Genomic DNA, 17,120 nt, shown 5'->3' on the forward strand with positions numbered 1-17,120 from the left:
GCTGGCGAGTCCGGGCCGGGCCTATTTGCTCTGCCCCTTTCCATCCTGTAGCATTATGGAGCGCCTGCTGTATGCCAGGCGTCTGTGTTCCCTGCTGTCCAGGTGGTGAGAGAGCATCTCAGGCCCAGGTGTCGCTTGGTTGCTGATATTATTATTATTATTATTATTATGTTTATTTAACACCAGGTGCCAAGGCTCATTGGTTTCTCATGATAACTCAGGAATGTGGGGGTTATTACTACTCCCATTTTACAGATGAGGAAACTGAGGCCCAGAGTGGTCGAGCACCCTAGCCCAAGGTCCCCCAGCTCCAAAGCAACAGAACCCAGAGGTCCCTGAAGGGCAGGTGATCTTGGCTCCTCCCAGGTGGGCTTTATTTGCTTGTGGTCACCCCCACGTGGCCCTTTTCCGCATGGTGGGTGGATCTGGATGTCACAGGAGACCCTCTCTGCGGGGATGTCCCTGGGCCCAATGGCAGAAGGCTGACTCATGGCCACCAGGCGGAGGCCGCTCATCGGGAACCCCACCAGCCAAACCAGCCAAGGCTCTGGCCCCTGCTCTGAGTCAGGAGCTGGTGGTCAGGCTGGAAGGGACCACGGGGAGTCTGGGAGTCCATGTGGCTTTTGTGGGGACCTCAGACGGAGCCCCTTCTCCCCAGAGGTATGACCCAGAGCCATCTCTTGGTCAGAGTCCTGGAGAGAAAGAGTGTGTGTGTATGTGTGTGCCTTGGGGGTGGGAAAAGAGGAGAAGCCTTGACACAGGGAGAGAAGTGGTGGAGGGTTTGCACGTACAGGGACCCATGGTTGGCCTTCACCTACAGTAAAAGCCCAACCCCCTGCCAATGCCCACGGAGACCCTGCACAGTCTGGCCCCGGCGCCCTCTGACCTCACTGCCTCCTACCTCACTCACTGTTCCAGCCACACCAGACACTACTCCTTGAAAACGTCCAGCACCCTCTACCCCAGGACCTTTGCACCTGCTCTTCTCGCTGCCTGGAATGCTCCTCCTCTGATCATCTCTCTGACTCACTCTCTCATACCCTTCAGGGCTTCACTGGAATGTCACCCTGTCCCTGACCTCCCTGACTTACATATCACTAAGTTGTCACTTCGTCTTGTTCCACTAGAATATAAGGTCCGTCAAGTCAGGGATTTTTATCTTTGTTGTTCTTTGCGGTAGCCCCAGTGCTTAGAAAGCACCTGGTATGTAGTATGTGCTCAGTAAGTATTGAGAGAAGGAGAGGGAGAAAGGAAGAAAAGAGAAGAAGAAAGGAAGGAGGGAGGGAGGGAAGATGAGACCGAAGCTCTTAGTGTAAAGCAAGGGGGCAGAAAGAAAGCAGGAGGAACGTGGGGTGAGGTACTGTTTGGGCGACTTAGGACACCCCCAGAGTTCACCCCCAAGCCCTCCCCACTCCTCCCTCTCGGCCAGCAGCCCTCTGCTCAAAGTCAGTCAGGCCCCCCCCTCCCGCCTTTCCAACAGGGCTGCAAAGGAATTCAGAAGCATCATCTGATTCCTTCCCATGGTGGGGTCGCGGGTGGGGCGGGGGCAGTGGAGACTGAGGGGGCGGGCACGACGTGGCAGAGGGCACCCGGGGGCAGGCCAGGTCGGGGAGGGGGGGGCGGCGGTGAGGCCAGGTCCGCGCGTGGCCGCGTGTTTACATTCCGGGCCTCCACGCGGGGCCAGCGGAGCAGCGCGGGGAATGTAAATGTTTATAAGGCAGCGCCTGGTGGGCGGGGCCACCGGAGCCGCAGGAAGTGGAGATGCGGCTCCGGTGCCCGCTCCCCAGACAGACAGGGGCGCAGAGTTCTTTAATTTTTTTAAGAAAACTTTTCATCGAGTCATAACCTACCTAAAACACTCAGATCTCAAGGGTGCATCTTAATTCTTCCGTACGCACGCGACCCGGTGACCACCACCCAGGTCTGGATAGCACACACTTCCAGCCCTGGAAGGTTCCTTTGTGCCTCTTTCCAGCCAACCGCCTCCCCCCGCCCCCCCCCGCCCAAGGTAACCGCTCCTCTGACTTCGTTCCATTCCCAGAGCTTAGTTTTGCATTTGTTCTAGAACGTCATGTAAAGGGCATCACCCAGTGTGTGTTCTTTGGCGTCCAGTCCTTGCGCTGGGCGAGTGTGCGGGACTTGCACACGCCGTGTGCCCCGGCCTCCCCGTTGCGTGCTGGGAAGCGCTCTCATACATCAATGTCCCGGTCTGTTTATCCGTTTTTCTGTCGGGCATTGCGTTTTTTTCTGCTCTTATAGATTAAAGTAAGTCGTGGGCATTTTTTGTCTTTGTGTGGATGCGTGTTTTTACTCCTGTTGCGCAAAGGCCTACCAAGGAGGCTGCTGGGCCATCCCGGAAACCAACGGTGACCTTGAAGGAGCTGCCAGGCTGTTTCCGTTCCCGTCTGTAGTAGACGCTGGGTGAGCGGCCGGCTGTTTGCGGGCGACGGGATGGAAACACGTGGAAAATTAACTTAGGATTACTGAATGACAGAGTGTGGAGGAGCCTCCACTGACCCCTCCTGATGCAGGGAGGGAAACTGAGGCTCGGGGTCACACAGTGTGTGAGGAGCAGAGCCAAGAGTTAATGCAGGTCCCCTGATTTCCAAGCTTTTAACTACTCCGTGGTCTTATCGGATCAGCACCCTGTCATGTTTTCCTGGAAGAGGCCTCATGCCAAGCCCTCTCCTACCTCAGGGCCTTGGCACTTGCTGTTCCCTTGGTCTGGGAGCTCTTCCCCCTCCTCCTCGAGCACCTAGTTTCTCTTGTCCTGCAGGCCTCAGTTCAGAAACATCTTTGGAGAGTGTCCCTGCCTACAGTTGCTAAAATAACTGCCCAGGCCCCTGTCCTCCCCCGCTCCACTTCTAAGCTATTTTTTTATCCTTTTTACCTCCTTGATAGCATTTCACAGTGTTGGATTATCTTCCCAATTTGCCACTTGACTTGTTTCTCATGTGTGTCCCCTACTAAGAGTTCCCCGAGGCAGGGTCTGCCTTGTTCCCATCCAGGAGCTGTTGCATAGCACAATAATGTCATCGTGGTCCCTCCCTGGGCCTCCGTTTCCCCATCTGTGACATGCACGGATGGGGCTAAAGTCATTTAGCCAGTAGATGCACTTATTGAGCACCTACTGTGTCTGGGCACTGGTGGAATGGGGATACCTTAGGAGAAAAGACCCGAGGAGCTGACAGTCTAGAATCGTGTGTCAGGAGGCCATGAGGGCCTGGTGTGCTCAAGCCCTCTGTATGGGGAGCCTGGCGGGAGCATGGAGGAGGCTGCTGACCTCCCACTCAAGAGGATGGGGTCTGGGAGGGCTTCCTGGAGGTGGTGATGACTGAGCTCTAAGATGTGCAGGGGAGCATGGGCGACAGTGCACGAGCAGAGCGAACGGACCAAGCAAAAATGGTCCCATTTACAGGTGCTCAGTAAACAGCTGGGGAGCAAGTGATACCGTCTATTTGACAGGTGGGGAAACTGAGGCCCAGGGAGGTTTCACAGCACACCGAGAGCTCTGGCCTGCCCAGACGGAGCCCGTTTGGCCTCCTCGGAGAGCCCCGCAGGCGGTCACTCCATGGGTGTCCCTCTGAAGGCCAGTACTGTGCTGTGACGGGGCCACAGCCCAGGCTTCTCTAGCCACATAAAAGGTTTGGGATATTTTTGCCAGAGGGCAGGCCCCAGTGGCCCGAGGGCTGTGTAATTAGAGGTGGCTCCCAGCCCACCAGAGGCTGGGGGTGAGTGGGGGGGCCAGGCTGCCCCAGGCTCAACTGGGGAGGACCCTGGCAGAGCCTCGGGGTGTGGGGGCTTCCCTCCCCTCTCCACCTCCTCGGCCACCGCCATGCCGTTCAGCAGGGCGGGGGCACAGTGTTAATTGCACGGCGGGCACAGGGCGGGCTCTCGGAATTGCCTCAAGGCCGGGATTATAGGTTGCAAGCGAGTGGCCTGGCCTGCTCACTCCATGCCACAGGCCTGGCTGCTCAGCTTGGAGCCATGGCGGGGCGGGCCCTGGGGGTCATCTGGGCAGGGGCCCCGCAACAGGCCCTGGGACTGGAGAGTGAAGAACGTGGGACCTTCAGGTAGACAAAGACTGGCTGGAGCCAACTCTCAGAGCACGAGCTTGTCAAAACCTGGATGCAGGAGTGGAGGTCAGGATGGTCGTTCACATAGCAACAAGCACTTATTGAGCACCTACTGTGTGCCAGGCACTGTCCTAGATGCTGGCATAATGGCAATGCACAAAACAGAGCTGCAGGGGGGCGCCTGGGTGGCTCAGTCAGTTGAGCGTCCGACTTGGGCTCAGGTCCTGATCTTGTAGTCTGTGGGTTCAAGCCCCGTGTCAGGCTCTGTGCTGACAGCTCAGAGCCGGGAACCTGCTTTGGATTCTGTGTCTCCCTCTTTCTCTGCCCCTCCCCTGTTCATTCTCTGTCTCTTTCTCTCTCAAAATTAAATAAACATTAAAAAAAAAAACAGAGCTGCAGGCCTGGCTCATCTACTCCTTTTTAAAGTTTATTTCTTTTGAGAGAGATCGAGAGAGAGAGGAGAAGGGACAAAGAGAGAATGGACAGAGGACCTGAAGCGGGCTCTGTGCTGACAGCAGAGAGCTGGATGAAGGGCTTGAACTCACGAGCTGTGAGGTCATAACCTGAGCCAAAGTCGGATGCTGTAATGGACTGAGCCACCCGGGTGCCCCATGGCTTCATGGTTCATCTACTCTTAAAGGACAATGACCTTCAGGAACTGTTCTGAAGGTGCCAGGGTTCTATCTACCTCAGGGCCTTTGCACCTGCTATTCTCACTGCTGGGAATCCTCTTGCCTCCTTGCCTTCCTAAATACCTCCTCCTCATCTTCATGAACTGCTCTGCTATTACCTCCTCATGGAGGCCCCCAGGAGCTCTGGGACCAGACTAGCCTCCTACAGCACCAGAACTGCCCCATTCCAACCCTTTGCTCAGTTTCCAGGTAGATATTCATTTGTTTGTTTACTTGTTTATTTCAGGTCTCCCTTCTACTCTGAAGCCCTGTGCCCATATTTGCTCAGCACTGTCTCCCAGAACCTGACACCGGCTGGGTGCAAAGGACACGTCAAGAGAAATTTGTAGAACAAATGAAGTGCAGAGTGTGAGAGCATTGGGACCTCAGTGTTGGCAGGCTGGTGGCAGACATCTGGTCCAAACCCACATTTAGCTGCAGCCCAGAGAGGGGTAGGGATCTGCCCAGTGCCCCCCCACCCCCACCCCAGAGAGGGGCAGGGATCTGCCCAGCGCCCCCTCCCCCACCCCAGAGAGGGGCAGGGATTTGCCCAGCCGCCCCTCATCCCCAGTTGCGTGAGCTGGAGAGGGAACTCGGGAATTCTTTTTGCCCCCCGAGGGTGACATTTTGCTGTCCTCAGATTGTGGGTTGGGATGTCTGGCTTACGGAGAACCTGTGTGCCTTTGTGGGCATGTGCGTGTTGGCACCGTCTGGTGGGCCTCTCACGGGGTGCATGGAGGCAGTACAGGGGTCCTACCGGGGGGGGAATGAGCCCCTTGGCAGTGGGAGGGTCACAGGCCCGGCAGTTTCATTTCCAGATAAGACACAGGGGCTGATGAAGAAGAAAGGGCTCTGATCTCTGCCTATTTCTGGAGCCAGCTCACGCTGCTGTGAGCCTCAGTTTCCACATCTGTCAAATGGGATTTGCTTCTTTATCCTCTCCCCAGGCACTTCTAGAGTCTGTTGGGCTTGAGGCACCGCTGTGGGCTCCACAGAGGGGAGGGACACCCAGTACTCTGGAGGGTGGATGATGACAGGAAAACAAGCGGCAAGATTCAGTCTCAGTGCCGCAGGCGGAATAAGGCCCCGCCCCCAGAGATGTCCACATCCCCGAGAGCCCTGCAACCTGAGAATATGTCTCACCTGCGAATGTGTCACCCAGCATGGCAAAAGGGCTTTGCGAATGGGATTAAGGAAAGGATAGGAGATGGGGAGGTCATCCTGGGCGTCCCAGGGGTCCTTGATATTGGGAGAGAGGTTGGAAGAGAGCCAGAGAGAGGTGGCGGGAGGACTCTGCCCGCTGCAGCTGGCTGGGAAGCCGGAGAAAGAGCCCATAAGCAGAGGAAGTCAGGCGGCTTCTAGATTCCCTCTCCTGAATACTCAGGGACGAAAAGAGCCCCGCTTTTCGCCCGGTGAGACCCGTTTCTGACCTCTGGCTGCCGGAACCGTGAATAACGGATGTGGGCTGTTTAAGCAGCTAAGTTTGTGGTCATTTGTTATGGTGACTGTAGGAAACTCATACACTTGGCATCTAAGCAATGCTCGCTCTTGCCCTGCAGCTCCTCTGACTTTTCCCAGAAGCCTTGTGAGCAGCAGAGATTCTCTGTCCTCGGTTTCCAGATGACCCTGACTTAGGCGGGGGCACCCGGGCCACCCTGTTTGGGAGGGTTGTGCCCCCGCCTCTTGAATTCTCAGGGTCAGATTCCCTGCAGCCCTCCGGCTTTGCGGGCAGGGGCTCCTTCCCCGGGCAGCGAGCCCTGGGCTCCCCGTGGCCTTCTTGAAGGTGGGCACCAGCCACTGGCGCCTGGGGGTGCGTGCATCTGTGAGCGGCCACTGGCCCACGGTCATCCGTTCCCTTGAGGATGCAGGGTTTGGGGGTGACCCCAAGAGAATATGGGATCTTCTCTGTCTTTATTTCCAAACAACTGCCCCCGCCCCCCCCCCCCACCCCGGAGGTGAGTAGGGATTGCTGGAGCTCTTGGAAGGAATGACAGTAATCTGGAGTCCTGTTCCTTTTTTAAAAAATTTTTTTTATGTTTTTAATTTATTTTTGAGAGACAGAGAGAGACAGCTTGAGCAGGGGAGGGTCAGAGAGAGAGGGAGACACAGAATCCGAAGCAGGCTCCAGGCTCCGAGCTGTCAGCAGAGAGCCCGACGCGAGGCTCGAACCCACAAAACATGAGATCATGATTTGAGCGGAAGCCGGACGCTTAATCAACTAAGCCACCCAGGCGCCCCTAAAGTCCTGGTTCCTAAAGGGTGGGCAGGCACTGTTAACTCACGCACTCCCCCTGTCCAGTATCTTCTGTGGCTCCCTACTGCCTCCTAAATGAGTGACATTCTGACGCTTTAACCTGGCTCTTGCTGACTTCGACCCTCATTACCTGCACCTCCCTTTTATCCTCCGCATGCTCCAGCCTAATGTGACGACAGTGTGGCATTCCAGCCGCAGTGCCTTTGTCCGTGCTGCTCCTCCTGACTGGATGCCCTTCCAGGGACTCTTGTGCAGACTGCCTGCGGTCCTCCACAAGGACTTCCTGCCTCTTTCCCTCAGGGGACCTCTCCCTGCCCTGGCGTTCCCCGAGCTCTTGGCCTGACCTCTCTCTTGCTACAGATCCCTTTCTAGTTTGTAAGAAAGGTAACTCACGTGCGGCCTTCTCCCTGGACTTCTCAGAGGGCTGGGCTGCATGCGATTTACCTCTGACCTGACTGGCCCGGTGCCTGGCACACTACAGACCTACAGACGATCAGTCAGCATTTGTGAAGGAAGGAATGAATGAATGAATGCAAGGGCTGCTGACCCACCGGAGTCCTCAAAGTCCTCCGGTCAGCCAGAGATCCCAGTGGCCGAGTCTACTAATGGCTTGCCTCAATTTCGTGGTTGAGCTACTTGAATACACCCTGCCTCACTTTTCCCACCTGTGAAATGGGCCCCCACTCCTGCTTCAGCTACTCCATTTTTTTAATGTTTATTTTCGAGAGAGCGAGACAGAGCGTGAGGTGGGGAGGAGCAGAGACAGAGGGGGATGCAGAATTTGAAGCAGGTTCCAGGCTCTGAGCTGTTAGCCCAGAGCCCAATGCAGGGCTCGAACCCATGAACCATTAGATCATGACCTGAACCAAAGTCCAACGCTTGACCAACCGAGCCATCCAGATGCCCTTCCTTTTAGGGTATTGTAAGGCCACAGATCTGAGAATGTTGGAGCCAGAGGGAGCCCAGAAAGCTTCCTGCCCAGCCTGGCAAATATGGAAACTGAGGCCTGGAGAAGGGAAGAGCTCAACCAGGGCCAGACACTGGGTGCCAGACCTCAGCTCCCTGCTGCAGACCCGGACCCTCCATGAGGCCTCTGCTCACGCTCTCCCTCCAACACACTCTGCTCCCACCCTGTACCCCGAGCCTCTCGGAAAACCTGAGTCACAGCTGGAATGGAGGCCGGGGAATTTTCCTCCTCACTTCCAGGGGCCGCTGAACCTCCCTGACCTCGTCCCCTTTGGAAAAGAGGCAGGCCCCCTGCTCGTGGTTCTGGGGGAGCGCTGCAGGACAGCGCTGTCTGTTGCCCCGGGCCAGTCCTGGGGACCACCCGCCCCCCCCAGTCCAGGGGGAGGTGCCCCATCTGGTGCTCCCCAGAGCTGGAGGGGCGCCTTCGGGCTGTGAGCGAGGGGGGAATTGTGTGTGGCCAGCGCAGCCTCGCCCCTCCCCTGTCCCCACCCCAAACCCTCCTAATGGAATCAAGCTGGCCCCGCGGCCGAGGGCGGGAGGAAGGAGGCGGGGGCAGGGGCGGCCGCGGCGGCCAAGCAGCGGCAGCTGGCACTCCCCGACGCTCCACCTGGCGGGAGCACCCAGGCCTGCGTGCGCGGAGGGACGGGTGAGTCCCCGCATCCTCTCTGTCCCGGGAGGCTGGGGTGCAGGACCGGGGGCGGAGGGGAGGGGCGCTGGGGCCAGCATTCTGGGGGCGTCTGAGTACGCGTGCACTCTGAGGGTGTGCCGGAGGCCGTGCGCGCGTGTGGTCCGCGCGAAGGGTCTGCGTGGCGGAACGTGTGCGCACCTTCGCCGTGTCCCGCGCGCGGGCCCGGCCTGCGTGGGGGTGGGGGGGGCGCGTGAGCAGTTGTGGCCTGACTGCAGGGGACATGCTCTCCATGCGATCGGCCTGGGGTCAGCGCGGAGCTCCTGCGGACCGGGCCAGGCTGTCCCGTCTGTCGGGGATCCAGAGTGTGTCGGGGATTGTGTGCGCGCCCTTGTGGCCCGAGAATCAGCCCGTTGTGGGGCTCTTGGGCGTCCTCCGTGCGTTGGCGCCAGTGGGCCGGGCAAACTTTCTGGGGTGTCTGGGCGTCTGTGTGTTCCCGTGGCTGTGCGTGTGCCTGTGAGACAGGCTAGCGTGTCCGTGTTGTGTGTCCGTATATTGTGTGTCCACGCTGCTGCTGGTGCTCTGTGTGCGTGTGCCTCCGGACTCCCTTTCCCTCTCCTGGCCTCCCTTCCAAGGGACCCAAGACCCTGGCCTCGGGGTAGGGGGCTATAGTACTTCAGCCAGACTCCCTCCCCCAACAGCCACTAATTGAAGCCAGGTTTTTGTGGGCTGCCCCTCCCCCTCTGGCCACCAGTGTCTGGGTGGGGGTGGGGCAGTGGCTCGGGCCCCTCGGCCTCAGGTACCCAGGCCCTAGGGGTGGGTTTGCAGCACCTGAGGATGCCCCAGGCACATTTAAGGCCAGGAGCCCCAGTGAGATTGGCACTAAAGGGAGGCCCTGCTCTGAGCTGGGGGTCCTGCTGGGGTTTCCTGCACAATCATGTGGCGCCCACTCATTGATACCTACTCCTCATCTGGCACTGACAATAGTCCAGAGAGTGGCCCTTATCGCCATCGCACGGATGTGGACACTGAGGCTCACAGAGGTGACATGCCCGACCCGGGACACGTAGCTGGGCAGTGGCCTCCTCTGGGGCGTCCCAACCTGCTCTCCCTTCAGGGCTCTGCCTTAACTGGCTGTGTGATCCTGGGCAGATCCCGGCCTCCGGCCCAAGTTTCCTCTTGGGTGAAATGACAGGGGTTGGCCTGACCCCAGCTGCCAGTGGCCTGTGAGTTTCTGAGCCCTGGAAAAAAAATTGGGACTCAGGAAGCTAGGCTAACCTTCCCCCAGAAGGAGGTGGGGACGGCCGACCGGCAGAGGGATCGCTCCAGAGCTGTCCAGACCATGGTTTTCACTCTACAGAGGGGAAACTGAGGCCCAGAAAGGGCAGGGACTCATTGTATATGGTCACATAGCCATTGCCATTGAGGCCCGACTGGCTTCCCATACTTTGCCTGCACCTTTCTGGGAAGCCAGAATCTGGGGTGTGGGGGGCCTGAGAGTTGGGTCTCAGCCTTACCAGCCAGTGATATCTTGTACGCCTCTTTCCTTAGCCTCTGTCCCTGATCCCATGGGTCTGGGGAGAAGGGAGCCCTTCCCTCTATCCAGCTGGGTGCTGTGTGTGTGTGTGTGTGTGCGCGCGCGCGCGCGCACTGGATTCCCGGGGGGCCAGAGCTGAGATTTCACTCAACAGGGTGAAAAAGTTGTCATTCTTGAGTCGGGGGAGGGGTGCAATGAGCCAGTTTACACATCAGGTAAAGGAAATCATCTTTTATCATTTGCCCGCTTGGTGGGAAGTTGCTGCTCCCCCTGGGCTCCGCCGCTCTTCAGTCCCACCTTTCCTGGGTGTGCAGGAACTCTGTGCCAGCTGCTCTTTCCCCGTTATCTCACCCTGGATCCTTAGGACCTGTGCTCATTTCCCCACCAACTCCCCACTTTACAGATGGGGAAAGTGAGGCTCGGAGGGAGCAGACCGCAGAGCTCAACAAGGCAGAGCCAGGGTTCCAGCTGCTTAGCTGCCGGCAGGACCTCCAGGACAGACCCCCCCGGGTACCCCCTCCAGGACAGACCCCCTGGGCACCACTGGGCATAGTAGTTGCCCTTTGTGGTGAGAAGCTTTGGCCGCCACGAAAGGGCTCAGGCAGGGAGGTGACTGGTGGATAGAGACCCCAAGGATCAAAGCTGTCTGTAGGGACCGTTGCTAACAGTGCCGGGGCGGGGGGTGCAGGCAGGCCCTGCTCCCACTGACAAGTGGTGTCTTCCGGGGTGCCGGCTCGTTTTTGGGCCAGCCCTGGGCACACACGGTGTGTGGTGTGTGTGTGTGCATGTATGTGTATAGCCTGTACATGTGTGAATGTGGGTGTATCCATGTGTAAGGGTATGTGTGTGATGTGGGTGTATGTATGAGTGTGTATATATTTGTATAATGTGTGAGTGTGCACATGTATATGTATGTGTATGGTGTATGTGTGTATATGTTTATGGTGTGTGTGTATGTGTGGTGTGTGTGTGTGTTTGAATGTAAATATACATGTATAGCATGTGTGTGTGGTGTGTGTGAGTGATATATGGGTGTATGTGTGTGTGTATAGTATGTGAATGTGTACACGTGTATCGTGGTGTGTGTGGTGTGTGTGTGCATGTGTATGTGTGTGCATGTGGTATGTGGGTGTGTGCATATGGGTGCAGGTGTGCCTGTGTGTGGACTCTGAGTCACACAGAGGAACGTTCAACTCCCAGTTCTGCCACATACCCTCTGGTGTCCCTGGGCAAGTCACTGTCACCTGGGCCCCTCCAGCCCCTGGCCCTCGGGCAGTGGGGGGGGGCGGGCCCCCAGGACTGAACCATAGGATTGCTCTGGGGCGGGGCTGCTTGCAAAAGGAGCGGGGCCTCTGTTAAGGGGGCGGGCTGCGGGCAAGAGGTGTGGGGCTTCACCTGTGATGAAAGCACCAGGTCATCAGCGCATTTAAAACGAACCAGTTTTGCCTCTTCCTGGAATTATCTTTCTGTTCTTGTTTGTTTTGTTTTTGGCCATCTGAGGCAGTTTGTCCAAATTTATGTCAGTACAATTAATTTCAATTAACGATGCTTAATTGGGAGGCTTCAGGTCATTAGGAACAAGCCATTCAAAGGCCGGGATCCTAACTACCTATCCCCCTTCGCCCCCTGCATCCCCACACTTACCGGGTGCTGTCAGCTGATTTACAGAGCAGGGCTTGGGGACCGGGCACTCAGGCGGACTCGCAGTGGAGGTGCTGGGAACCTGACCTGCTCCTCCAGGCCAGGACCTTGCTCTGTGACCATGGGCCTGGCCCCTCGCCGTCTCTGGGCCCCTGTTCCCCATCTCAGTTCCCTTTGAGAGGATGTCAACAGAGGTTCCTAAGGGTTTTCTTGGAGCTCCTAGCCTTACCCAGCACCAGGGGCCTGGGCCCTCCGTTGGGTCAGGAGGGTTCTCAGGGGCAGCCCAGAGAGGGGTGCCGAAAGGGGGTCCAGGGTTTGTCTGAGTGCCTATCCCTCCTCAGAGTGGCCGGGAGAGTCGGTGTTTTAGGAGCTGGTCTCCTCTATGGACCTGGGCCATGTGGAATTTATTAGTCAGCCAGGCTGTCTGGGCCAGATGGGGTCTGGGGGTTCATGTTGGGAGCAGCCTTGCAGCGAGGAGGGGGAGGGAGGCGCGAGATTCATCTGGTTCCCATTTACTGGTGACCGTAGGACTGGGGCCCCAGCTTTGTCTCTGGCACAAGGGGTCCCCCCACCCCCTCCTGGGCCTCCAGGCCCTGCTTTGTGCCTTGAGGTGAAGGTTAGCCATGCTCCTGGCATCCAGGCTCTCTGCTGAGCTCAGGGACTCTGGAAGCTTTATAGGACCACAGAGGTGCTGGGGGCTGTGGGGAGGGCTCCCTAGAAGAGGAGGGGCTCACTCCCTCAGTGACTATGTCTCTTACTTACTCAGCCTTACCCTCTTTTCTCCCTTAGTGCCTAGATCCAAATCTCTGCCCTCTCCTGGCAATGACTTAACCCCTCTGAGCCTCAGTTTTTCGCACCCGCAAAATGGAATAATAATCGTGCCTCCCCCATTGGGTGGTTCTCAGGATTCAGTGGAATTCGGTGTAAGAAACTTAAAATAGTACCTGGCACATGGCAAGCAGTGGGAGGGGAAGTTATTATTAATTCATTCTAGTCAGTCAAGGTACATTTATGGAGCACTTACTGTATACCAGACATGGTGTGAAACCCTGAGGGTATAAGATAAGTAAGATTTGATCCCAGCCCTCCGGCACCTCAGAGTGGAGTGGGGTGACTCACTAGGGGTCCCTCTGGGATCTCAGAGCGCAGTAGAGGGTGGGCAAGAACCTCCCCATGTATGAATGGACGGGGTCCATTATATGGTGGCGAGGGGGTTGCCTTCTAGAGTACGTGCTGTTTCCTGTACCACATCGGGGTTCCCTGAGACCCTGGAGTTCCACCCTGACCTCTCTCCTGCCTCGCTTCCCCACAGGCCTTGGACAACATGGTTTCCACGCTGACCCCCAGGCTGGCCCTGTCTTTGCTGCTGCTTCTCAGGGCCCTGCCCGCGGTGGCCTACTCTGTACCCCTGCAGGCCGCTTTCCTGGAGGACACAGGGGGCAGTGGGGAGGCCGAGGGCTCATCGGCCTCCTCCCCAAGCCTCCCGCCCCCCCGCACCCCGGGCCTCAGCCCCACCTCGGCGGGGCCCCAGCCCACGCCCCTGGCGGGCCCCAGGCCCCCCACCAACTTCCTGGACGGGATCGTGGACTTCTTCCGCCAGTACGTGATGCTCATCGCCGTGGTGGGCTCCCTGGTGTTCCTGCTGATGTTCATTGTCTGCGCCGCCCTCATCACCCGCCAGAAGCACAAGGCCTCAGCCTACTACCCCTCATCTTTCCCCAAGAAGAAGTACGTGGACCAGAGTGACCGGGCCGGGGGCCCCCGGGCCTTCAGCGAGGTCCCCGACCGGGCTCCCGACAGCCGGTCCGAGGAGGCCCTGGATTCCTCCCAGCAGCTCCAGGCCGACATCCTCGCTGCCACCCAGAACCTCAAGTCCCCCCCCAGAGCTGCTGCGGGCGGTGGAGACGGAGCCAGGATGGAGGGCAAATTGGACGAAGAGGAGAGCAGAGGCCGAGAGGGGGACCGGGAAGCCCAGGGACGTGGGGTCCCGGTGGAGAAACGAGAGGTGCCAGATGAGCCATGCCCGATGGTGGCAGAGGAGGCTCTGGAGGCCGGCCAAGGCCAAGGCGAGTCAGAAGCAGCTCCTTCGTTAGCCCAGGAAGCCAGAGGACCAGCTGGCGCCCCCGAGAGCCCCTGTGCTTGCAGTATCACCCCCAAGGTCTAACAGGCCTCCGGGGCTGCTGGCCTTGACTGTCGACCCCTAACGGTCACCTCCATGGATACGGAAAGGCCCTTGACCCTCTCTGCTCCCTGACACCCCCACCTCAGTCACCCCCTGCTGCAAGTCCCAGTGTGTCCCTGCCCTGCAGTGGGCAGAGATGCCGGTCTCCGGCCCACCCCGGGAAACTCCCCAAGTTCCAGGAACATTTGCCCCTGCACCCCCAAAGGGCTATGCTCCAAACACAGCTCCTCCAGGGAGGGGGAATGGGAAGGATCCCTGTTACATTCAGGGGAACGCAGCCAACGAAAGCAACCATATCCTTTGGGAAACGTGGATCGAGGGTCGCCTGTGATAGTGCGGACCTCGCCGCTTTTCCAGGGGGTAGGAAAGAAAAGTCAGAATAACTGGGAGTTTGGGACCAGGGTGAATGGGACAAGCCCCCAGGGTGGGCGCAGTTAGAGCTACCAGTAGACGTGGGCCTGATGAATCAGGAAGCTTTGGGCCCGTGCACACATTGCGACAGGTCCCCAAATGAGCATTTCCAAAGCTGCCTTCCCTGAGGTACTCTGTGGAAAAAGGATTTGGGGGTCCAGTGAGTTGAGGAAACACTGCCTCTCTGCTCCCTGCACCCCCCTTAGAGCACCCCAGGGCTCTGCAAACACTCCAGTAAAGGCCCCTGTGGAACCGGATTTCGCTTGGTCTCTCTCAAACTGCTTTTGACCACAGGGTTTTTTTTGTATTTTTTTGCTTTTTTTTTTTTTTTTTTTTATAGCTACAGAATAAATCTCGCAGAGCACACTCTGGAAATTAGTGCCCCAAGTGTCCCTGAAGGTGTCCCCCAGCTTGTGGCTGGTCCAGGGTTAGGGGTGTGGGGTCTGGGGGTGCTCAGGTCCACTCGAGTTCTGCCAAGCATCGCTGCCCGGGGACGAGTTGCTAATCCTGTTCCCACCAAGGGCATGGGATGAATGAATTGAACCCTTCTTATCAAGCCCCCAAAGTAACCCAGAAGCTGGGGGCTGCGTGTGAGGGGACCCCACTCTGGGGGAGACTGAGAAGGTGGGGGAGGGTTTCCAACAGCCAGCCTGGAGCCAGGGGTGCCGGGCCCCCCCTGCACTTCGTTCACATGCATGGTCTGGGAGCCTGTGCCCACAGCATTCTTTAGCTTTCGACAAGGGAGACTGAGTTCCGTCCTGATTTGGGGAGGCTCTGGGGGTGCTCTTCCTCAGCCCTTCATCTGGGGCCTCCCCCCAACCTCTGCACAATTTTTTAGGTGCTGAGATATAGCAAACTGGCACAATAAACCTTTATTCTGGCCCGAGTGCTGCTAGTTTTCTGTGGGCAGGTGGGGGGTGAGTCTGCTGGCAGGGGCGGGGGTGGGGGTGGGGCATGTCTTCTGGGCTGTTCCATGGGGTGGCGCAACTTTCTGGGGGAGACCCATCAGGCAGGCTGAATGGGCATATTCGGGAAAGGAGCGAAGAACGGGTGCCCAACCGGGAAGTGGGTTTTTTGCCGCTCAAGGCTAAGCACCAGCCCCCGACTTGTAGCCACACAGACCTGGCCTCCATGAGAGGGTCTGCTATTTACTGTGGCTGCTGGAGAGCCACCCACCTCCTTTTCCAGGAAATATAAGCAGTTGAGGCTTCCACCCCCCACCCTCCGGCAGAGGGGCCAAGGACGAGAACGGGTCCCATGGATGATGCCATGCTCCCTGCAGCCTTGGCCTGGGGTTGGAGGCTGCCTAGCCTTTGTCTCCTCACCACCGGGCTCTTCCTTGCCTTTGATGGCAAGTTCCTGCCGCCACTGCTCCTCCCCCCCCCCCCCCCCCCCCCCCCCCCCCCCCCCCCCCCCCCCCCCCCCCCCCCCCCCCGCCCCCAGCAGCCAGCTGGAATCCAGATGTGGCTGGGCTGGGATCCCCGGGGTGATGGGGGCAGGGAAGCCATCCACCACCCCCCACCCCAGCCCCTCTCCTCCGCTGACCCCACATCCCTTCGGAGGCTGGCCGGAGTTGGGTTTCACAACACACAATGGCCTCTGTCTCGCGCAGTGGGGAAGGGCCCAGACAGGCTCCCGCCCAAGAATGCAGGGAAAATCCAATATGGATACCTGAATGCTATGTGGCTCCGACCAAATCACTCGACCTCTCTGTGTGTGACAGGCTCTCTCCTTACTCTGGAGCTCCTGCAGGGTCCTAGGTGAGTGGGGATGGCTGGGGTAGGTAAGTAGATGCTAAAGATCCTGGGGAGCAGGCAAGGATGAGCTTTCCCATCAGCAGCTCCGTGGTCAATGGCTTCCCATTAATCGTCAACTGGAGTGTACTGTGTGGCCTTAGTTAAGACCTGTGTCTCCCAGGAGTGATGGGGGTGGGGACTAAGGAAATAGTTTGAATCCCAGTGCAGGAGTCAACCTCTCTCTCACCTCTGAGCTTTTACAGCTACTAATCCCTCTGCCTCTGACACCCTTCCACCCTCCTACTTGTCTTGCTAACTCTGTCTCTTCCTTTAACTTCCAGCCTAGATGTCACCTGCCGTCCCTGACAGCACCCTCCCCGCCCCCAGCCTTTCTTTCACAGTCCCCTGGGCTATTAATAATTGCTCATAGTTAATGAACACCTGTGCCTACCAGGCTCTGCTCTAAGCACTGAACATCATTTGCTGATTGAGACTCTCAACCCCATGAGATAGACACTGCTGTTATTCCCATTTCACAGATGAAACTGAGGTCCACAGAGGTGACGTCAGTTGCCCAGGTCACGTAGCCAGGATTCCAGGCTGGCTCTAGAGTGAACCAGCGAGTGGGCTTTTTTGGTGAGCGAAAGAATGAGTGAATGAATGAATGAGGCCCTTGGGGAGGAGAGGGCAAGGCCCCACTTCTGCTTAGAGCCCTCCAGTGCGCTCCCACAGTTTTGATGGAGTTACTGGGAGGGCCTCTTGTGGGCACACATCTGGCCAGGCACCAGCAGGAGGGAGACAGTGGTTGGGGGCATGTGTGGGATGGGTCCAGGCGAGGGGGAAAATGGGGCGTGGGGGTGGGGGTGGGGGTCTCCAGTGTTCCCAGGGATCCAGGAATCTGCCAGGGCCCGAACAGGCCCCCACTGTCCGGGAGCTTGTAAAACCACACAGCTGCCCGCAGGCTGGGAGTCTGCCCGGGGGGGCCAGGCCTGCTGCCGCTCTGGGGGGGGGGGGGGGGGGG

At 58.2% G+C, this 17,120-nt stretch overlaps 1 protein-coding gene across 1 annotated transcript; it reads left to right on the forward strand.

Annotated features, from left to right (window-relative positions):
* The first annotated feature begins 8,549 nt into the window (after nucleotides 1-8,549).
* TMEM119 (transmembrane protein 119) lies at nucleotides 8,550-15,249 on the forward strand. Its single transcript, XM_029922280.1, has 2 exons — nucleotides 8,550-8,613; nucleotides 13,083-15,249. Exon 2 carries the CDS (start codon nucleotides 13,095-13,097, stop codon nucleotides 13,932-13,934), a length of 840 nt encoding a protein of 279 aa, XP_029778140.1. The 5' UTR covers nucleotides 8,550-8,613; nucleotides 13,083-13,094; the 3' UTR covers nucleotides 13,935-15,249.
* The last annotated feature ends 1,871 nt before the right edge of the window (nucleotides 15,250-17,120 follow it).

Source organism: Suricata suricatta, chromosome 14, assembly GCF_006229205.1.
Source record: "Suricata suricatta isolate VVHF042 chromosome 14, meerkat_22Aug2017_6uvM2_HiC, whole genome shotgun sequence".
NCBI lineage: Eukaryota > Metazoa > Chordata > Mammalia > Carnivora > Herpestidae > Suricata > Suricata suricatta.

Excerpts from the sequence above, each read along its gene's own strand:
- TMEM119 (XM_029922280.1), top strand. The coding sequence starts at position 13,095 with ATGGTTTCCACGCTGACCCCCAGGCTGGCCCTGTCTTTGCTGCTGCTT.